A 17367-nucleotide genomic window follows, 5' to 3' on the forward strand; every position below is an offset into this window, starting at 1 on the left:
CTAGGCTCAGGTGTCTGTAGGCCATGGAGGGCCTGAGTAAGGTGCTGTCCTGCCCAGTGTGCATGGAGCTGTTCACACCCCCTGTGCTGCTACTCTCCTGCTCCCACAACTTCTGCAAGCAGTGCCTGGATCTGGTCTTGGTGTGCCAGAATTGCACCCATGACAATGGACAGTTCTGCTGCCCCGTGTGTCGGAAGGTAAGAAAAGGTCATGCCTTTTACTATCTGATGCAGCAGAGTTCTTTCTGCTCTGTGGTCCTTGCCACTCCTCTGGGAAGGATGTTCAGCTTGTATAGTGCAGACACGCCATAACCCACATCTTTGAGTGCTGTTGGGGGCAGGTAAGGAGCAGCTTGGACAATCTATCAGGAGCTACTGGACAACATGCAGATTGGCTCACTGCTAGAGAGACGCTTCTAACAGACCGGCCATGGATAAAATATGCCCACTGCCATTAATCAGCACACACTGGGTGAGTAAAGTGTTTAGTTATTTACTACCAGAGGCCTGATCTCTGTGTAGGGGCCCCAGCTTCAGACATGAGTACTAGTCCTTGCAGGAACAGGCAACTTGCACACAGTGAGAGACCCAAGGGGCAGTCAAGGAAGGCTTCAGAGGAGGTGACACCTGGGAGTGTCTGCATAGCAGGGAGATGTGGCTGGAGAGGGCATTCTGGGAAAAGAGGGTAACAGTTGTCAACCCATGGCTACTTAGGTCTGGCCAGCTGATCGGGAGGTTTGAATGGAGGGTTGTGGGGCTGCCAGTGCGCTAAGGGACCCACCAGGAAAGAAAGTCAGGGATATTAAAGGAGGTCTTACAAGTTATGCAAAGGATTTTGCTTTTTTTCCTGGAAGCAGTGGGGAGCCAGGCAAAATGTTTAGCCTGGAAAGGGTCATGGTAGTGTTGGCTTCAACAGCGCCCCAATAGCCATGGAACCTTTTGAGCAATGACTTGTATAGTGTCTCTTCATCTGGGACATAGGAACCACGATTGGTGTTTCTCCAGATCTTTCAGGTATTTGTGGAAGAAAGGAAGGAAATATATAGAATGAAACAATGGCAAGAAAAGGAAAGCTATCTCAGGATCCTGAATCAGAAGGAACAGAGAACAGGCTGCTTAGAGAAATAGGTGCCCAATTCCCCAAAACAGTAATCGATTGGCTATGCAGGGGTGGGGAGGCAATGAGGGGAAGCAGGGCAGTAGTTCAGAAGCGCCAGATGCTTGGATTTATTTATGTTTTTCATTTTTCAACTTGAATTTTTCACTTATTTGTGTATTTCTTTTAAAATCATATTACAGTAACACACAGGATTAAAAGGGTAAACCCTAGAAAAGAGTTCCTAATGAAAAGTCATGCGCCTGGTTCCATGTCCCCCACACATTCCCATTGCCCAGAGGCAAACTCTGATCTTTTTCTACTTGGTTCTGTTGGAGAAACCCAGGGCAACTGAGTCCTGCACCCCTGGGGCTTCCCAGGATGGACACAAACCATGATGCTCTTCTCACTGAAATCTACCCCTGACATCCTGAAAGAGGAGTTTACTAGGGAGGTGGGGGAGCAGATTGGCCGCTTTGAGGAAACCTTAAAAGGGAGGGATGCATATGGGCTCCAAAGTCAGGATGGCTGCAGAAGGCAGCTGCCCACCACAGTGACTGGCCTTTGTCCCCACAGTGGTGGCAGGACTTGATGAGACTTAGCCCAGGGAGCTGCAGGCCCTGGCATGAGATGCGTAGACCTTGCCACATCCAGCCAGCTCTGTAGCTGCAGCTCCACCTCACATGATCCTCGGTAGTGGAAACTTTTCCCTCTCTACTTGGCTATTTCTCTTTCTTCTTCTTCCCTGTTAGTTAAAATAAATCATTTCCCCCCTCTTTTGCTAGACCAAAGGACCTTTTGTTTGCATTAATGGCAGCAAGTGCTTGGATTTAGGACCAGTGACAGAAGTTCTGATCTGGTGTTGGTTTTAGGCCCTTTGCCCCGTAGCAGTTCTTCCCACAGCTACCTCCATTCCTGTAAATAATGTGCTCGTCCACCTATTTCTTTCCCCATCTGACGTGAATTTCCCGCCTGTGGGCTGAGCATTCGATGGCAGCAGCTCCTCAGCTCACCCACAGGGGCTCCATCACCATCTTCAATTTCTCATGACTTCAAATAACACATTTGAGTCCACAGACTCCCCACTCTGGTTCCTCCTCCAGATGCAGACATGACCCTGCAGACTCTGAGAACTTGGAGGAAAATTCAGGAGCTCTGGTAGTGTCCTGGTGGCCTTTGTTCACATGGATTTGTGGGCTGGGCCATTGTGAGGTGCAGCCCACAGAAGCAGGCATGGTGTTGAGCAAGTATGGGAGAATCTCATCCCACTGGGCTCAGAGCCTCTGGGCTTCGAGTTGTCCCAGTGGGACATGGGGCAGAAGAGGACATTGGGAAAGCTTTCCAAGGCGGGCCTGTAGGGTAAATTAAATTAATCAGGCTTTTTATGCCCGAAGCCACTGTGGCTATCAACTGTGGCCTTGATCAGGTTGATGCAGAAGGCATTTGGGAGCGTGGGCGCGGGGCACGCATGCCTGATTGTGGACGCCTGGAGTGTGGTGTGGGCATGCGCAAGTGTGCACACCTGAGCCTGGAGACTGGGCTCTAAGGGTGGCGTCACTCAGGACGGCTTGGAGGGGATGGCTACAAGAGGACGAGTGACTACAGGACAGGTGAGACCGCAAGAGAACATAGAGAAAGTAAAGATTCATGGGGGCTGGGAGTCTTGGCTGCCTGCCTACCTCCCAACCTTCCTGCCCGCCACTGCTGCCTGTTCCCCCTGTCCACCCTGTGCCTAGTTACCCCACAACAGGGCCTCCAGGATATTTCCCTGCTGTTCAATTTTATATGAAAAGAAAAAAGGCCCAGGTGCCAGATACTGGTACTGGGGATCTGGCCAATCCACTGTAGAGGGAGCCTTGCACTCTTTTGTTTTGTTTTTTAAAGACCCATCCATTTATGCATACAAGAGCTGGGGCACAGGCCATAGATGCAGGGGGTGAGAGGATTCACCAGAGACAAAGCCGGGAACAGAACAGGCAGACTGACTGAAATACACTGCTGAGCAGCCGGTGTGGGCGAGTCAGGAGAGGTCTGCTGCGCTATGTGGGTTGCTCCCTGGCCAGCTGGGGATTGAACTCATGCTACAGAGGCTGCGGATTGCTTCATAGTGCAGTGCTTAACCCCCTGCACCACCAGGGAAGCCCGAGCCTTGTGCTCTTGAGGAGATACCGCTCTCCTTAGTAGTGAGTGCTGCTGGGGTTCAAGGCAGGTGGCCCCTTTGAGCTGAGTTCTTGCTCACTCCAGAGGCTGGGGTGGAAGCAAAGTGTCCTCTTGCACTGCATCCTGAGCAAACCCTCAGGGAACAGGATTGTGGGCCCGTGGACCAGAGAGCCGAGCCAGGCCGGCTCCTGGTCCAGAGAGGGAATCATCTAGAAAAAGAGATTTATTGTACCAGGGAAAGTTGATCTTCAAATCCAAGCCCACTAAAAGCTTAAACAAGCACTCATTTTTCAAAGAAGCAATAGAAAAGTCACTTTAAGCATAAAGATAGCTTTACGTCTCTAAAGGATGTTATTGTTTACAAGCATTCCCGTACAGCAGTGTAAGGCCTTGCAGAGAGGCGGAACTGGGATCCTCATTTTATGGATCATGAAACCAAAGTTTCCAATCCCACTCTTAATGTTTAAGGCACGGGCTATTTTCCTAGTGGTATAAACACAGGGGGTGGATGTGTGACTGTGTGCATCTGAGATGAGCTTTATCTAATGAATTATAAACTTTTATCTCTATGTAATATGCCCAGACCACAACTTAGAATATTTCACTCACCCATGTCCTTCCTGGTGAGTGACTCTGCACTAGAGACTTTCTGACTTTTTCCACCATGGGTTAGTTTTGCCTGAATTACATAAAAGGAATCATATCATACATACTGTTTTTGACTAGCGTTTTACCCAATATAATTTCTCTGAGATGCAGTTGTGTTCTTATACCAGTAGTTCATCTTTTTATTGTTGTGTGGGGTAGTCCACTGACAATACACACACGCACCTCTACTTAGTTATGTATTCCTTCTCACTACTTAGATATTTGGATAGTTTCCAGTTTCACATAGCTGGAACTTGAATTTGGATTTTTTCCTTTCAGACTCCTGGACTCAAATACTGTATGTTTTTGCCACGCAAGAACAAATACATAGTTATTCATTCATCCTCATCCCAAAGTGGCACAGTCAGAAAAGACAGAAGGGTCTAGACAAATTGTCTGCTTGGAGACCCAAGAATGAGACTCCAGTAGTTAGCTAACTTTGGGAGGGGCCATCCTGGAGGATCAGCAAGATGCTAGATGCCAAAGTCTCAGAAAACAGAAAATAAAAGATGTGCTCAATGCACTTTGGTTCCCAATGCCTAGTCTGGGTATCATCTCATTGAGATGCCAGTCCTGATATCCATCACCCTCAAGGAGACTTAATGCTTTTTTTCCGGGTCGCCTGCACATCTATCAACACAGTCTTGGTTCTTCCCACTGGACTCAGCTTCCCTGGAAATCAGAGCAGGTGCTAACTAGCCAGACTTGTGGGTGAGAAAAGGCAGCTCCCCAGCTCAGCTGAGGCAGTTGGGGTGGCTGTCTTTGTAGTTGTACAAGAATGTGCACACTGCCCAGGCCAGAGGGCTTTGGAGGGGGAGGGGTTATTTTGAGGGGTAAGGAGAAGTCCTGTCAGCATTCCCCAGGGTAGGTCTCCTGTTCTCCCTGATCCAGAGTGCACTTCTGTCATGGAGAGCGCGCCTCCTTCCCCATGATGATGTCACGATTGGCAGGGGAATATGCCACATGCTCATGCTGTCTCTGTGTTCCAGGTCATTTATTTGAGAGGAAGGGGAACAAATGGATTACAGAGGAATATCCTGGCTGAAAACATACTGGAAAAGTTCAAGGAAGAACTTGAGACACTCCACACCAAGGAGCAAAAGCAGCTCGCTCAAATGTGCAAAAAGCATGGAGAAATCATGAATCTGGTATGAAATTTTACTTTTAATTTTATTCTTGCCTACCTCCCTAATATGCCCAATTACTCATCAATAAGCATATATTTTCTCAGGAGCATAGCAGATGATTACTTTCCACTATAAATTCACGCAACCAATGTTGACTTAGTTCTTTTTTTTTTTTTTAAGATTTTATTTATTTATGCAAGAACTGGGATACAGGTCAGAGGCACAGGAGGGTGAGAGAATTTCACCAGAGAGCGGGGAACAGAACAGGCAGAAGGACCGAAGTACACTGCTGAGGGGAGCAGCAGGTGAGACAGGAGAGGTCTGCTGCGCCATGTGGGTTTCTCCCTGGCTGGCCAGGAATTGAACCCATGCTGCAGAGGCTGTGGACAGCTTCGCAACCCAGAGCTCAACCGCTGCACCAGTGGGGAGGCCCTAATTCTTAGTTCTTAATGATGAAGCCCAAGGATATGTGTATGCGCACATGTGTGTTGTTTTCAGTCAAAGAAAGATTTAAGGGGCCACAGATAGAGGGGCTCAGATAGCTAAAGTGCAGTAGTATATTCAAAATTATAAGACTGTAGCTACCCTTGATCACCCCAGAAAGAAAGAGTGGGGTGAGATAAGCCTGTTGTTTTCTTCTTGCTTCCTGAATGCCTATTGGGGAACTGAGTGTGATACTGATCTTTTAATATCCTGCATGACTTTTTTACCCAATAAGTGTTATGAACCCTTTATTGTATTCTCATGATGTTCCGTGTGTGCATTTATTCACACGTCTCTACATGTGACTTAAACAGATCATGTGTATTCTACTTACAGCCCATGCTCCCAGCTAAGTGATCTTAGAGGTACTTTGATGTATGTCATCATCCTATTAGCACTGATTTTGGTCAGATACTCCCTGTCATATATATAATTCAGATGTGAATTATAGATAGAGAGCCACAGCTTTAATTCTGCACCCTTGGCAAATCTCATTCTAAAACTTGAATGTCCCAGGAGTCCTGTGGGGGCAGGATGAGGCGAGTTCTCCACGATTCACAGATTAGGTGGCACCAACCACCAGCTTAGGCTGCTTTGTTAATTGTCAGGTATAAACTAAGTTGGTGATTTCTTTGGAGAAGGTCCAAAATATTCCCTTGTTTTCCTAAATTGGTGCCAACTTGAAATGTGGCTGCCAACTCCTAAAGCCCAGATGAAGCTCTGAAAGAGGTTGCATTGCTCCAGAGGCTCCCACTGCAGGATATCAGGCTTCTGTCTGTCCTGGCAGGGCAGGCTTCCCTGCAATTCCCACCCTCAGCCCATCTTCTGAGATGCTCAAACTCTACTGGCCTTGGTTCCATCTGGTTCCTGCCCTCCTGCAAGGGCATAAGTGGCATGCTTGGGCATGTTAACTCAAGCCACTAAGAGGGCTCAAGAGAACAGGATGCAATTCTGGATTCCTGTGTGGACTCTGTCTTTAAAAATCAGTTTCGTTTGCCCTGAATATTTAGTGGTTCTGTCCCATCCTCTGCAGTCACCACCCCTTCCAAGATAGGAGTGTTCATTCCAAGGCTCCACTTTAGAAGAGGATGTCCAAGCAGGATGGGCACTGATGAGGACCTTCCATCTCTTTCACCTAAAGTGTACTCAGCTTATCTTGAGGCTGTAGTGGGTCAAATTTGTCCAGGTCCTTCTGATTTTATCAATAGCCACCAGGTGTGATATCCTCGCAATAGCAGGCATGGTTCAGGTCTGTTACAGACTTAGTGGCATTTAACCCTCACAAGATCCCTGGAAGGTGGTGGGCTGGCCAAATCAAAAAGGCCTTGATCTTGGAGTCAGAAAGCCCTATCTTCTAATTTCAGTGCTTTCTCTTCCTGGCTGTGTGTCCTTGGGCAAGTTTCTTAACATCTCAGAGTCATTTCATCTTTCTTGCCTATAAGATGGACACAATACTACCTAAGCCAAAGGGTTGTATGAGGAGTCTAGAAGATATCAAATGTGATATGCACTTGCTAAATCACTGTGCAGCATTGTAGTACCACCATCCTCTTGCCCTTTACACACCAGAGTCTCCTGTCCTGTGTCTTCTGGTACCTGCTTAATAAAAATACATTCATTCAAATATCTTTGGCTTGGGACATGGGACATGGCAGGTCCTGAATGCACACGGTGACAGAAGGGCAAATATTCCATTTACTTTCCTTCTATCAATCAGATGTGTCTAAGTGATGAAGAACCAATATGTGGAACGTGCAAGCTCTTTGGGGACCACAGGTCTCACCAGGTGGCCAAGATTTCTGATGCCTATGCAGAGAGGAAGGTGAGCTTTGCTGAGGATATTCAGCTGGTGCTGCAGAAATCCAAGCGTGCAGCGCAGGCCATGCAGGTACACTCGGGGGCTTATGTCTTTGCCCACACAACAGCAGGGCAATGTTTGCTTTTAGTTCAAACAGTCTTCTCTGCAGGGCACTAGGCTGACAGAGGGAAAAAGTATACTTTGCATTCTCTAGAGATCGGTTCTCATTAAACATGTCCCCAAACATATCAACTTTTGAAATGGGCACCTTGAGAAATGGGTGAATTCTGATTGCTTTAAGGGCTTCTAAAAATGGCAATTTAATGGTCACATCATTTAAGGAATAAGGATGACCTATTTTCTTTAATTTGTAGCTTTTTCTTCCCTACGATATAGATTTTAGGAATTAATATCTGGATACATTTTTTAAAGGGAGCAAAATTTCCTGATTTACACACACATATATACATACATACTGAAATCTATATTGTGGTTTAGAAATAAATTCTGGTGCTAAGCAGACAGGGATGCCAACTGACAGCTAGGGCAGTGGTCCCTGGGGACTGCTATCTGGGCCACAGTAGCGCCCGAAGAGTGGATATCCCAGGAAGCAGAAGCTGAGACAGAGTGTGGAGTGCAGTGTATCCAAATCATACCTATCAAAAGAGGGGAGGGGGAGGGAGGAAGAAGTAGATGAAACAAGAGGGAAGGCAAACTACACGGCAGCCCTGACAAGCAGCATTTGATCCAGGTAGGGAATCTGGAGCCTGATCCACATGGGAAAAATGGAACCAGTATTGCCCATCAGGGCCCCCTATATTGCACAGAAGCAGTTAGGCTGTTATAGATCTTGTTGTTCAGCCTCCGTAAGTGAGCTGCTCTGGGAGGGCGCAGGACCTGAAAGCTGGAGGCTGGTCATACCACAGGCAGGAAGTACTCCTGGAAAGAGGGATCTAGGTAGATTTCCTCTGTGTCTTCCATAGATGATGTTTCTAGATCTTCTCAATACTAAATAATGTGTTTAAATTGAGTTTATAAAACTCTTAGGCTGTGGAAAATGTTCTGGTAATCAGAGAGTTCTGAGAGGAGGGAGGATGAAATAGGAGAGGGAAGGGGGTAGGTGGCTGGAGTCGGGGAGAACAGAACAGGCAGACTGACTGAACCACACTGCTGAGGGGAGCAGACAGGAGAGTCTGCTGCGCCATGTGGGTTAGCTCCCTGGCCAGGGATGGAACTTGTGCTGCAGTGGCTGCAGATATCACAAACTCTTTGTGCCACCAGGGAGGCCCTCAAAGGATGTTTTAATATATGCACTACATCAACAAAGGATAAAAAACATATGGTATTATTAATAGATGTAGCAGAAGCATTTGATTAAAAAAAAAGCACCCATTTATGATAAAAAAAGGGACTAGAAGGAATCAACCTCATATATCACAAACCCACAGCCAATACTATAGTTAATGGTGAAAACTGGAAGCTTTCCCTTTAAGGTCCCATATATATGACCACTTCTGTTTAATATAGTAATAGAAGTTTTGGGTTTTTTTTTAAAGATTTATTTATTTATTTATACAAGCACTGGGTACAGTCAGAAGCACAGGAGGGTGAGAGAATTCACCAGAGCCAGAGGGGGGAACAGAACAGGCAGACCGATGAAATACACTGCCGAGGGGAGCAGTGGGCGGCAGGAGAGGTCTGCGCGCCATGTGGGACCCTTGCCCCGGTGGCTGGGGATCGAACCAGTGCTGCAGAGGCCGCGGGCAGCTTCGCAGCCCAGCGCTCAACCGCTGCGCCACCAGGGGAGGCCCTATAGTAATAGAAGTTTTAACTAGAGCAATCAACAACAAGAAATAAAAGGAATCGAAGTTGGAAAGAACTGAAACTATGATTATTTGCAGATGATATGACATATATAGATAACCCTAAAGACTTCTTCCAAAAGCTATTAGAAATGATAAATGCAGCAATGCGGCAGTTCACAAAATTAGCACACAAAAATCTGTAGCACCTTTATACACAAATAATGAGTAAGAAGAAAAAGAACTTAAGAAAATAATTCCATTTACAATTCCATCAAAAATAGGTAAATATGTAGGAATTAACCCAAGCAACATTTATATGATGAAAACTACCAGGCACTATGAAAGGATATAGAAGAAGAGATAAAGTGATGGAGAGAGAGTCCATATTCATGGATGGGGAGAATTAATATAGTCTAAATAACTATTTTACTAAAAGCAATACATAAAGAGATTCAACAAAATTGCTATGACAATTCCAATGATTTTCTTCAAGAGGCAAACAATATTAAATAACTAAAAATTTAAATACTAAATTTTATATGAAACAATAAAAAAAACCAAATAGCCAGAGAAAAATGAAGGCCTCATGTTGCCTGATTTTAAACTATATTATAAATAAATAAATCTACGCATATATCAATATCTAATTTATAACAAGGAAGTCATGCCAAAAAGAAGAGATTCTTTAATAATTAGTGCTAGCAAAACTGGATGGACACTTGTAAACAGGTGAAGTTGGATCACTAACTCTATGCACAAAAATTAATTCAAAATGATTAGAATTAGATACAAAACCTACCACAGGAGAGAAAGCACTAGTAATACATTTTTTGACACCAATGATAGATGTCTTTGGCGACTAAAACCATATGGCAATAGAAATGAAGGCAAAAATAACCACTTGAGACTACCTCAAATTGAAAAGATTTACACAGCAAAAGAAACTATTAGCATATTAAAAAGATGTTCTATTGAATGGGGAAAGATATTCACACATGTAACTGACAAGGAGTTAATATCCAAGTTATAATAAGAACTCACCCAACTTAACAAAAAACAAGCAACCCAATTAATAAATGGGCAGCAGATCTAAAAAGGCAATTACCAAAAAGGATATACAGAAGCCAATAGACAGATGGAAAAATGATCATCATAACTTTTAATGAGGGAGATGCAAATCAAAACTACAATGAGATATCATCTCACACATGTGAGACTGGCATACATTAAAAAGACCTCCAATAACAAATGCTGGAGAGGCTATAGAGAGAGAGGAACCCTAATACATGGTTGGTGGATATGTAACTGGTACAGTCATTTTGGAAAGTGTTTTAAACATACCTTAAGAAACTAAGAATGAATGCACCAGCGATCAAACTTTAGGTAAAGAATTAGCTCAAAAAAATGATATGTGCCACAGTATTTAGAGTAGCTTTATTTGTAACAGCTAGGATATGGAAACAACCTAAGTGTCCACTGATAGAGGACTGGCTAAAGAGAATTTGGCACAACCACAAAATGGAATACTATTCAGCCCTAAGGAAACAAGAAATATTACCATTTACAGCAAAATGGAAGGCGCTCAGGGGAAATTTGTGTGGAAAAGTAAGTCAGAAAGACAATACTGGACTATTTCACATATATGAATAAAGATTCAAAATGGATGAACGGATGAAGCAAAATATTTATAACTAGTGAATATTGATAAGCTAAGTGCTGTGTCTAAGGTTAAGGATAGGGGAGGGGAGAGAGAAAAAGAGTAAAAGGGATAGGTGTGGGGAGGGGGAAAAAACAAGCAAGTGATCCTTTGCATCCCCATTTTGAGAGCTACCACTACTCAGGGAAGCTCCTGGAAGCTCTATTTTCATTGAAATTCAGCGTCTAGGAATATGTCAGCCTCACTGATTTTCCAACACCAACCGAGTGTCCAATAAAAAGAAATAAAAACATCCAAACAGAAAAGGAAGAAGCAAAATCATCTTTACTCATAGATGACATCAGGGTCTCTGTAAAAAAAAAAAAAAAAAAAAATCCAATGGAATCTACAAATAACTGGAACTAAATGTCCAGATGAATGGATTAACAAATGGATATACAGAACTACCCATGAATGAATCTGAAAATTGTGTGAAAGAAGCCTAATAAAGGAAAAGAGCATTATTCCATTTATATAACATTCTAGAAAATACAAATTAATGTACAATGAGAGAAAGATCAGTGGTTACTTGGGGAGGAGAGGTCAAGGATGTGTGGCAGGCAAGAAATTAAAATGCGCGTGAGCAAACTTTAGGCAGTGATTGCTACCTTTGCTCTCTTCATTGTGATGGTGACTTCCAAACAATTTTTTAAAAAGATTTATTTATTTATACATACAAGAGCTGTAGTACAGGCCAGAGTATGGGGTGTGTGTGTGAGAGAGGATTCACCAGAGACAGAGTGGGGAACAGAACAGGCAGATTGACTGAAATACACTGCTGAGGGGAGCAGCAGGTGAGACAGGAGAGGTCCTCTGCGCCATGTGGGTCTCCTCCCAAGCTGGGGATCAAACTCAAGTGCTGCAGTGGCTGCAGGACAGTCTCATAGGTTGCATCTTCACCCCCTGCGCCACCAGGGAGGCCCTCCAAACAACAAATTTTAAAACTTCTTCAGATTGTACACTTACTTTTGTATGTCAATCATATTCAATAAAGCAGTTTTACAAATGTAAATGATATTATATTTTGAAACATTGGGCTTATTGTGTTACCAGACAGAGGGGTACCCTGGGACTCCCCAAACCTGCACTCTAAATGGGTTTTGTCACCTTCCACATAACAACAAAACTTAGTGCATAAGACATTCAATGGAAAAGAACTTTAATAGAATTAGTGTGCAACAGAAAGAATATAGTTTCCCAATGAAACCCCCAGAGTTACCCATCTCCTAATGGGTAGATACCCAACCAAAGGTTGGCACAAATTGGGGCCATTGAGCCCCCAAAGCTTGCCACAAATCTAAGGCACTTTCTGGCAGGGAACCACAGGAGAGGCACAGGAGCAAGGCAACTCTGGAAGGAAAAGAGCAAAATCAAAGTACAACTCAAGAAAAAAGCTGCCTTTGCCAGCCTTCTCACTGGTCTCTCACCCACATCTCGTCCAAATATCTCCTTCATGTCCCCCAAGTCCCTGGGGCAAGTCCAAGGACAAGAAGTAAGTGTGGCTCCTTCTTCACATGTCTCTCTGCTCCATGTGTCTCCTTCAGGTCTTCCGCCAAGGCTTTTCTCCCAAGACCTTTTTAGCTTCCCCTCAAGTCACTCAGCTCCACACTTCAATACGTGGGGCAGGGAACATGGAATCTCCCCTTTTAGATGACACGGTGACAATTGAACTCTGGTAAGCATAAGACTTTTCAGTAAAGAAAGAATTATCCATTTATATCTATTGGGTGGGATACAAAGGTGAGAAGAATGAATTTATGCCCTGGCTACTCACAAGTGCAGGGGTTTCCTGTTAAAAGTACAGGAATGTTTTAAGCTAAAATTCAATGATGGAGAAAAAACACAAATAGTTTTGAGAGCTGCCCCCACCTCATACATTGCGCAGGATGGCTCTGCTGGGTATCCCTCCCCGCTCACCCCATGTTCACGGCAGGGACCTTGGGAAAACCACAGATAGGGAGATCCAGGCATATTTTCAGCCAGATTCAGGGTGGAGGAAATAAGCAGGCTTGTTCTTTTGTAAACTTCTCCATGGAGCTGTCCTAATCAAAAATAATTTTACTGTCACCTATTCCTTATCACAAAGACAGAAGTTCAAATCACTCATTTAAACTAGTGAGAACATATGTTAAATTTTTTTGTATTTGTGTTTTGTTTTCCATACTATTTTATCACAAAGTACATTATTTTATGTTCATTAAAATAGATCATTTATAAGGGGGGGGGAATCCACAGTTTGTAGTATCTGAACACTTTCTGTCTAGTATAGACCATATAGTTTCTTGGAAGTTAAAGAACTACCAAACTAATATTAAATCTTCAAATTATAAATATTTAAAATCTTAAAAAGCTTAAGTGGGTGAAGGAGACAAATGAGCTCACTGATTTGCTTTTTTATTCATTTTTTCTCTCTTCAATGAACCAACATCCCAGAAAAGACTCGTTGCCACGGCCAGTAACACTTTTTCTGGTGATGTGGACACTTGACCTCTAGGCGCCCAACTGTCCCGGGACAGCCACAGGCACTGCCTCGCTGTGCCTCCACCTCCGTGGGCTCTAAGCCTCCGCGCAGCCTTCTCGCAGCTCTCTGCTCACAATCCCCCCCAGACCCTTTTGTTGAAAAATCCCTTTGTGCTGAGGACTTCCCAATCTCACTGCCAACCCGGACGACTGTCGTGAGCTCCAGCCCCACATGAACAACTGCCTGTTTGAAATCTCCACTGGGTGCTCTTGGGCATCTCAGATGTAATTCGAACTAAACATAATTCCTGATTTCCCACAAACCTGCTTCTTGTAATCTTCCCTGGAGCATGGGCACAATGACTGCCCACATGCTCAGAAGGGGTTATACCACATGTGCCCTTACTAGATGCCTCCCTCCATGATCACCCACCTCTCCCACGCTCTCCCCTTTCTACACAACACTGTGGTGGCTCTCCCCCCACTGCTTCCTGTACCCACTCTACCCCATTGGTAGCCAGAGTGACCACTGCTTCGGAGCATGCCTTTCCCTTGTTTAAAGTCCTCAGCTGGTAGAGTTATGGTACCGAGCAAAAGCCATGGTCTGGTCCCAAGTTCCCCCCACCTTCCCCTCCATTCTGGGCCTCACTGCCTCCTGACTGCTGCTCCACATGCCAGGTGTGCCTTCTCAGGTCTTTGTCCTCTTGTCTCTCTGCCTGGAAAATCTCTCTCCCAGATGTTACCACTGCCTGGCCATCCTTTGATCCTGTCCTCAGAGGTCAGCGTCTCCCTGCTACCTTTCCACACCCAGAATGAGAGCACTGCTTTTGCTCTTTGCCTCACCCTGCAGCTCTACCTTCCTCCATTTTTTTCAGAGCACTTGTCACAAGTGAGAGTCAGTGGTGTATTTATTACGTCACTAAAACCCACATCAAGCAGGCCACTCCTGGCTACAAAGGACAGGCAAGCACATGTATTCACCAGCTAAATTAAAAACATGGTTTGGGAAGTGGTGATACTTGTGGAATTTTACTTCAAAGTTGGCACAAACGTTAGCTTGACTTTCCATTATGTGAGCTTGGGCTATGGCGACACATGTAAGACCTGTAGAAGCATGTGGAAGCGAAGAGCTCCCCGCTGCCTAAGGACAGGAGTCAGGGGAAGCAAGACCAACGTGTACACTTTACTGCATGCCTGGACTGGTGCCAGGTATGACACAGTCACCATCTCATTGGGTTCTCTTCAGAACCACTGTCCTGTTCACAAGGTAGACACCTGAGCTACGTTCAAGCCAAGGCTTCCCTGGGTCTGCATACCCTGACCATCATGGTGTGGCTCCCACGCTGTGCTGCTCCCCATGACAGTGGACATGCTCACAGAGTGGTTGCCAGTTAAGAGTCACTGGATGTGTTGGGGACAACAGGCCAGCCAGGTGGGGAAGGGCCTTTTCGGCTGAACATAGTCCGCAGTGGGAGGTCTTGACTTTCTTGAGAAATAGCACAAAGGTTAAGGCTAAGGTTTTACTCCCTTCAAAATTATCCAGATAATTCCTTCCACCTGACTCTCCCTTCAATAAGGATCTGCATTTCACTGAGAAACTGGTGAGCAGTGGCTTTAGAAAATGAGGGATTCTGTTTTCTCATTTAAGGTAAAGTCGAGAGGCAGGAGGTCCAGGCTGGCCTGTGTGGCTCTCCCCCTGGCACCCCCATCCCACCCAGGCACTGCCCTCCTCTTGGCCATGCTATGCATATGCTTGTCAACACCTGGTTGGTGATGAGGTGGATGCCTCATGTCTCATAGGAGTAAGGGGAAGGGCAAGGTCAAGGCTGCCCATATTAAGCAGCTTGCCCAGAATCCCCACCCCGTAACTCCTACTTCTGCTTCTGTTGCGCACCTGCCTACTCACCCCTAAATGCAAGGGAATGGAAATGAACCTGGCATTTTTAGTCACCCACATTGCTACACTGAACACTGTGTAGGAAAGCAGGGATACCAGGGAACTGGGCAGACACCTTGCGTTGACCACCACCCCTCAGCTGACCCTGGCTCAGTGCAGAAGAGCCAACCCAGGCCAGCCATGAAACTGTATCAGCCAGGGCCAGGCCTGTGCCTGGGGGTCTTTGTTAAGTAAATGTTTATGCTGCCTCCACAGGGCACAGAGAAATGCGTCAGGGAGCTCTGCAGCAGTGCGGCTGACACCAGGGCCAGGCCTGTGCCTAGGGGTCTTTGTTAAGGAAATGTTCATGCTGCCTCCACAGGGCACAGAGAGACGCATCAGGGAGCTCTCCAGCAGTGCGGCTGACACCAGGGCCATGATGGATGCCATCGAAGAGAGTCTGCTAAGCAGCATCAGAGGCCGTGTGGCCACCTTAAAGCAGCACCTGGAGAGCGAGCTGTCCACCAAGCTGAAGCAGTTGCAGCTGGTGGCGCAGGAACTCCAAGCCCCCCGACAGCTCTACCAGCAGATGAAGGCTCTATTGCAGCACCACACCAGCTCTGTGCAGTTTCTCCATGAGCACAAAAAGCTCAAGGAAGAGATGGAGAGACTCATGGGGGGCAGCAAGTCCCCCCAGGTTCCTGCCAAGGACAATATTTCCACCAGGAGTTATTTTCAAAAGCTCATTAAGGGAATAGACATTACTGCCTTTATGCCTCCTGAGACTGACCAAATGTTGGTCCCCACGGCCAGGCTCCGAGAGGCCTGGCAGGCGAGCTGGACACAAGGTCCACTGTCCCAAGAAGCAGTTGAGATTTTGTGCAAGGCAGTGTCAGGCTGGGTGCCAAAATCAAATGAAGAGGCAAAACTTCCAGGGAACCCATTTTATTCCCCCTCTAGCAGATCCGGGGCACAAGGAAAAGAGGCTGACTCTAGGGAATCTACTGTATAATGCAGTATTTTTGGCCTTTTGAAATGTCAACAACTTTTACCATTTTAGCTGCAACCTGAAAGTTGCTAGACTTCACTTCTTAAGAAAAAAAAAAGATTCTTTCCACATTGCGGTTTCTGTCTTGATTTGGAGTCTTACGTAGCTAATTGATCAGCCAAAGCTTTTCTCTGTTTGTTAACGGAAATCTACTTTAGAAGCTTGTTGCTGGGAGCTCACACAAGAGAGCTTTGAATCATGGGGGCTGCTGGCTTGGCTTTCAGGGTGGGTGGTGCAAGAGGTGAGCTCTTGGCACATCTGAACAGAACAGCTTTGTGCTCTGATTACTTACAGTGCAGTTTTTAGCTCAATTGAGCCTCAGACACGAGAAATTTCAATAGCAATAATTCCCCAGAAATGAAACCTTTGGTGAGCTCTCACCTATGGTCTTTGTCTTTTTTTTTTCTGTCACACTAATAATTTGTTGAATACTTAGTATATATTCCTAGGCATTCTTCATGTTAATTCCACACTCAAAATAACTGAGTGAGAATTATTTTCTCCACTTTTATAGGAGGAACCAAAGGGTCAAAGAATTTAAATAACTAGCCCAAAATTACAGTCATTGAAAGCGGTGACCGTACACAAATCGAAGTGCATCTGGTAGGAGGCCAGGCTTCTAACAGCCTAGCCAGGGTCTCTGAAGGCAGGACTGATTTGGAAATCTCGCTCCTTAAAGAACACTGCTACCATTCTTCAAGAGAGCACTCACTCTTAATTCCAGTCCACCAGCTTTTAGTAAAAACCTATCGTAAAATTCAATGTTATGAAATCCTTGGTAGCACTGACTACAGGAAGCACTTCATTTAATGCATTACACAAGCAACGTTATGGGAATCACTTCACCTTAGTAGGGAAGCAGTAGAATCTGCAATGCACAGATAAAGACACTGAGAAGGAGGTCAGAAATTTGCCCAAGGTCACATCGCAGCGTGGGTAGAGAATGGATTCCAATTATCCTCCTTTCATCTGCCTGTTACAATTGCTGCTGCTTGCAGTGACAGAAACCCCACCGAGGAGGTGCTGGGAAAGAGCCACCCTGTGAAACACACTGAGGAAGGTGGGATGGGCTCAGGGATGAGAGGACCCAGAGACCCAGGTGCTACCAGAAATCCCTTCTCTGTTCTCTTTCCAACCCTTGTCTTGCTGAACAGAGTGATCTCTTCTCACA

General features: G+C 45.4%; 1 protein-coding gene across 3 annotated transcripts; it reads left to right on the top strand.

Annotated features, from left to right (window-relative positions):
- Positions 1 to 16260, top strand: LOC119232278 (tripartite motif-containing protein 54). Of its 3 annotated transcripts, none has more exons than XM_037494251.1 (4): positions 1 to 197; positions 4893 to 5051; positions 7231 to 7401; positions 15531 to 16260. In XM_037494251.1, the coding sequence occupies exons 1-4, from the start codon at positions 24 to 26 to the stop codon at positions 16158 to 16160; spliced, it is 1134 nt and encodes a 377-aa protein (XP_037350148.1). In that variant the 5' UTR covers positions 1 to 23; the 3' UTR covers positions 16161 to 16260. The 3 variants fall into 3 exon arrangements, with proteins under 3 accessions (XP_037350148.1, XP_037350149.1, XP_037350150.1); XM_037494252.1 differs by having other exon boundaries at positions 7231 to 7335; XM_037494253.2 differs by lacking the exon at positions 1 to 197 and adding an exon at positions 241 to 471.
- Positions 16261 to 17367: the final 1107 nt, after the last annotated feature.

Source organism: Talpa occidentalis, unplaced genomic scaffold (genome assembly GCF_014898055.3).
Source record: "Talpa occidentalis isolate TD23 unplaced genomic scaffold, MPIMG_talOcc4v2.1 talOcc4.7, whole genome shotgun sequence".
NCBI classification, from domain to species: domain Eukaryota; kingdom Metazoa; phylum Chordata; class Mammalia; order Eulipotyphla; family Talpidae; genus Talpa; species Talpa occidentalis.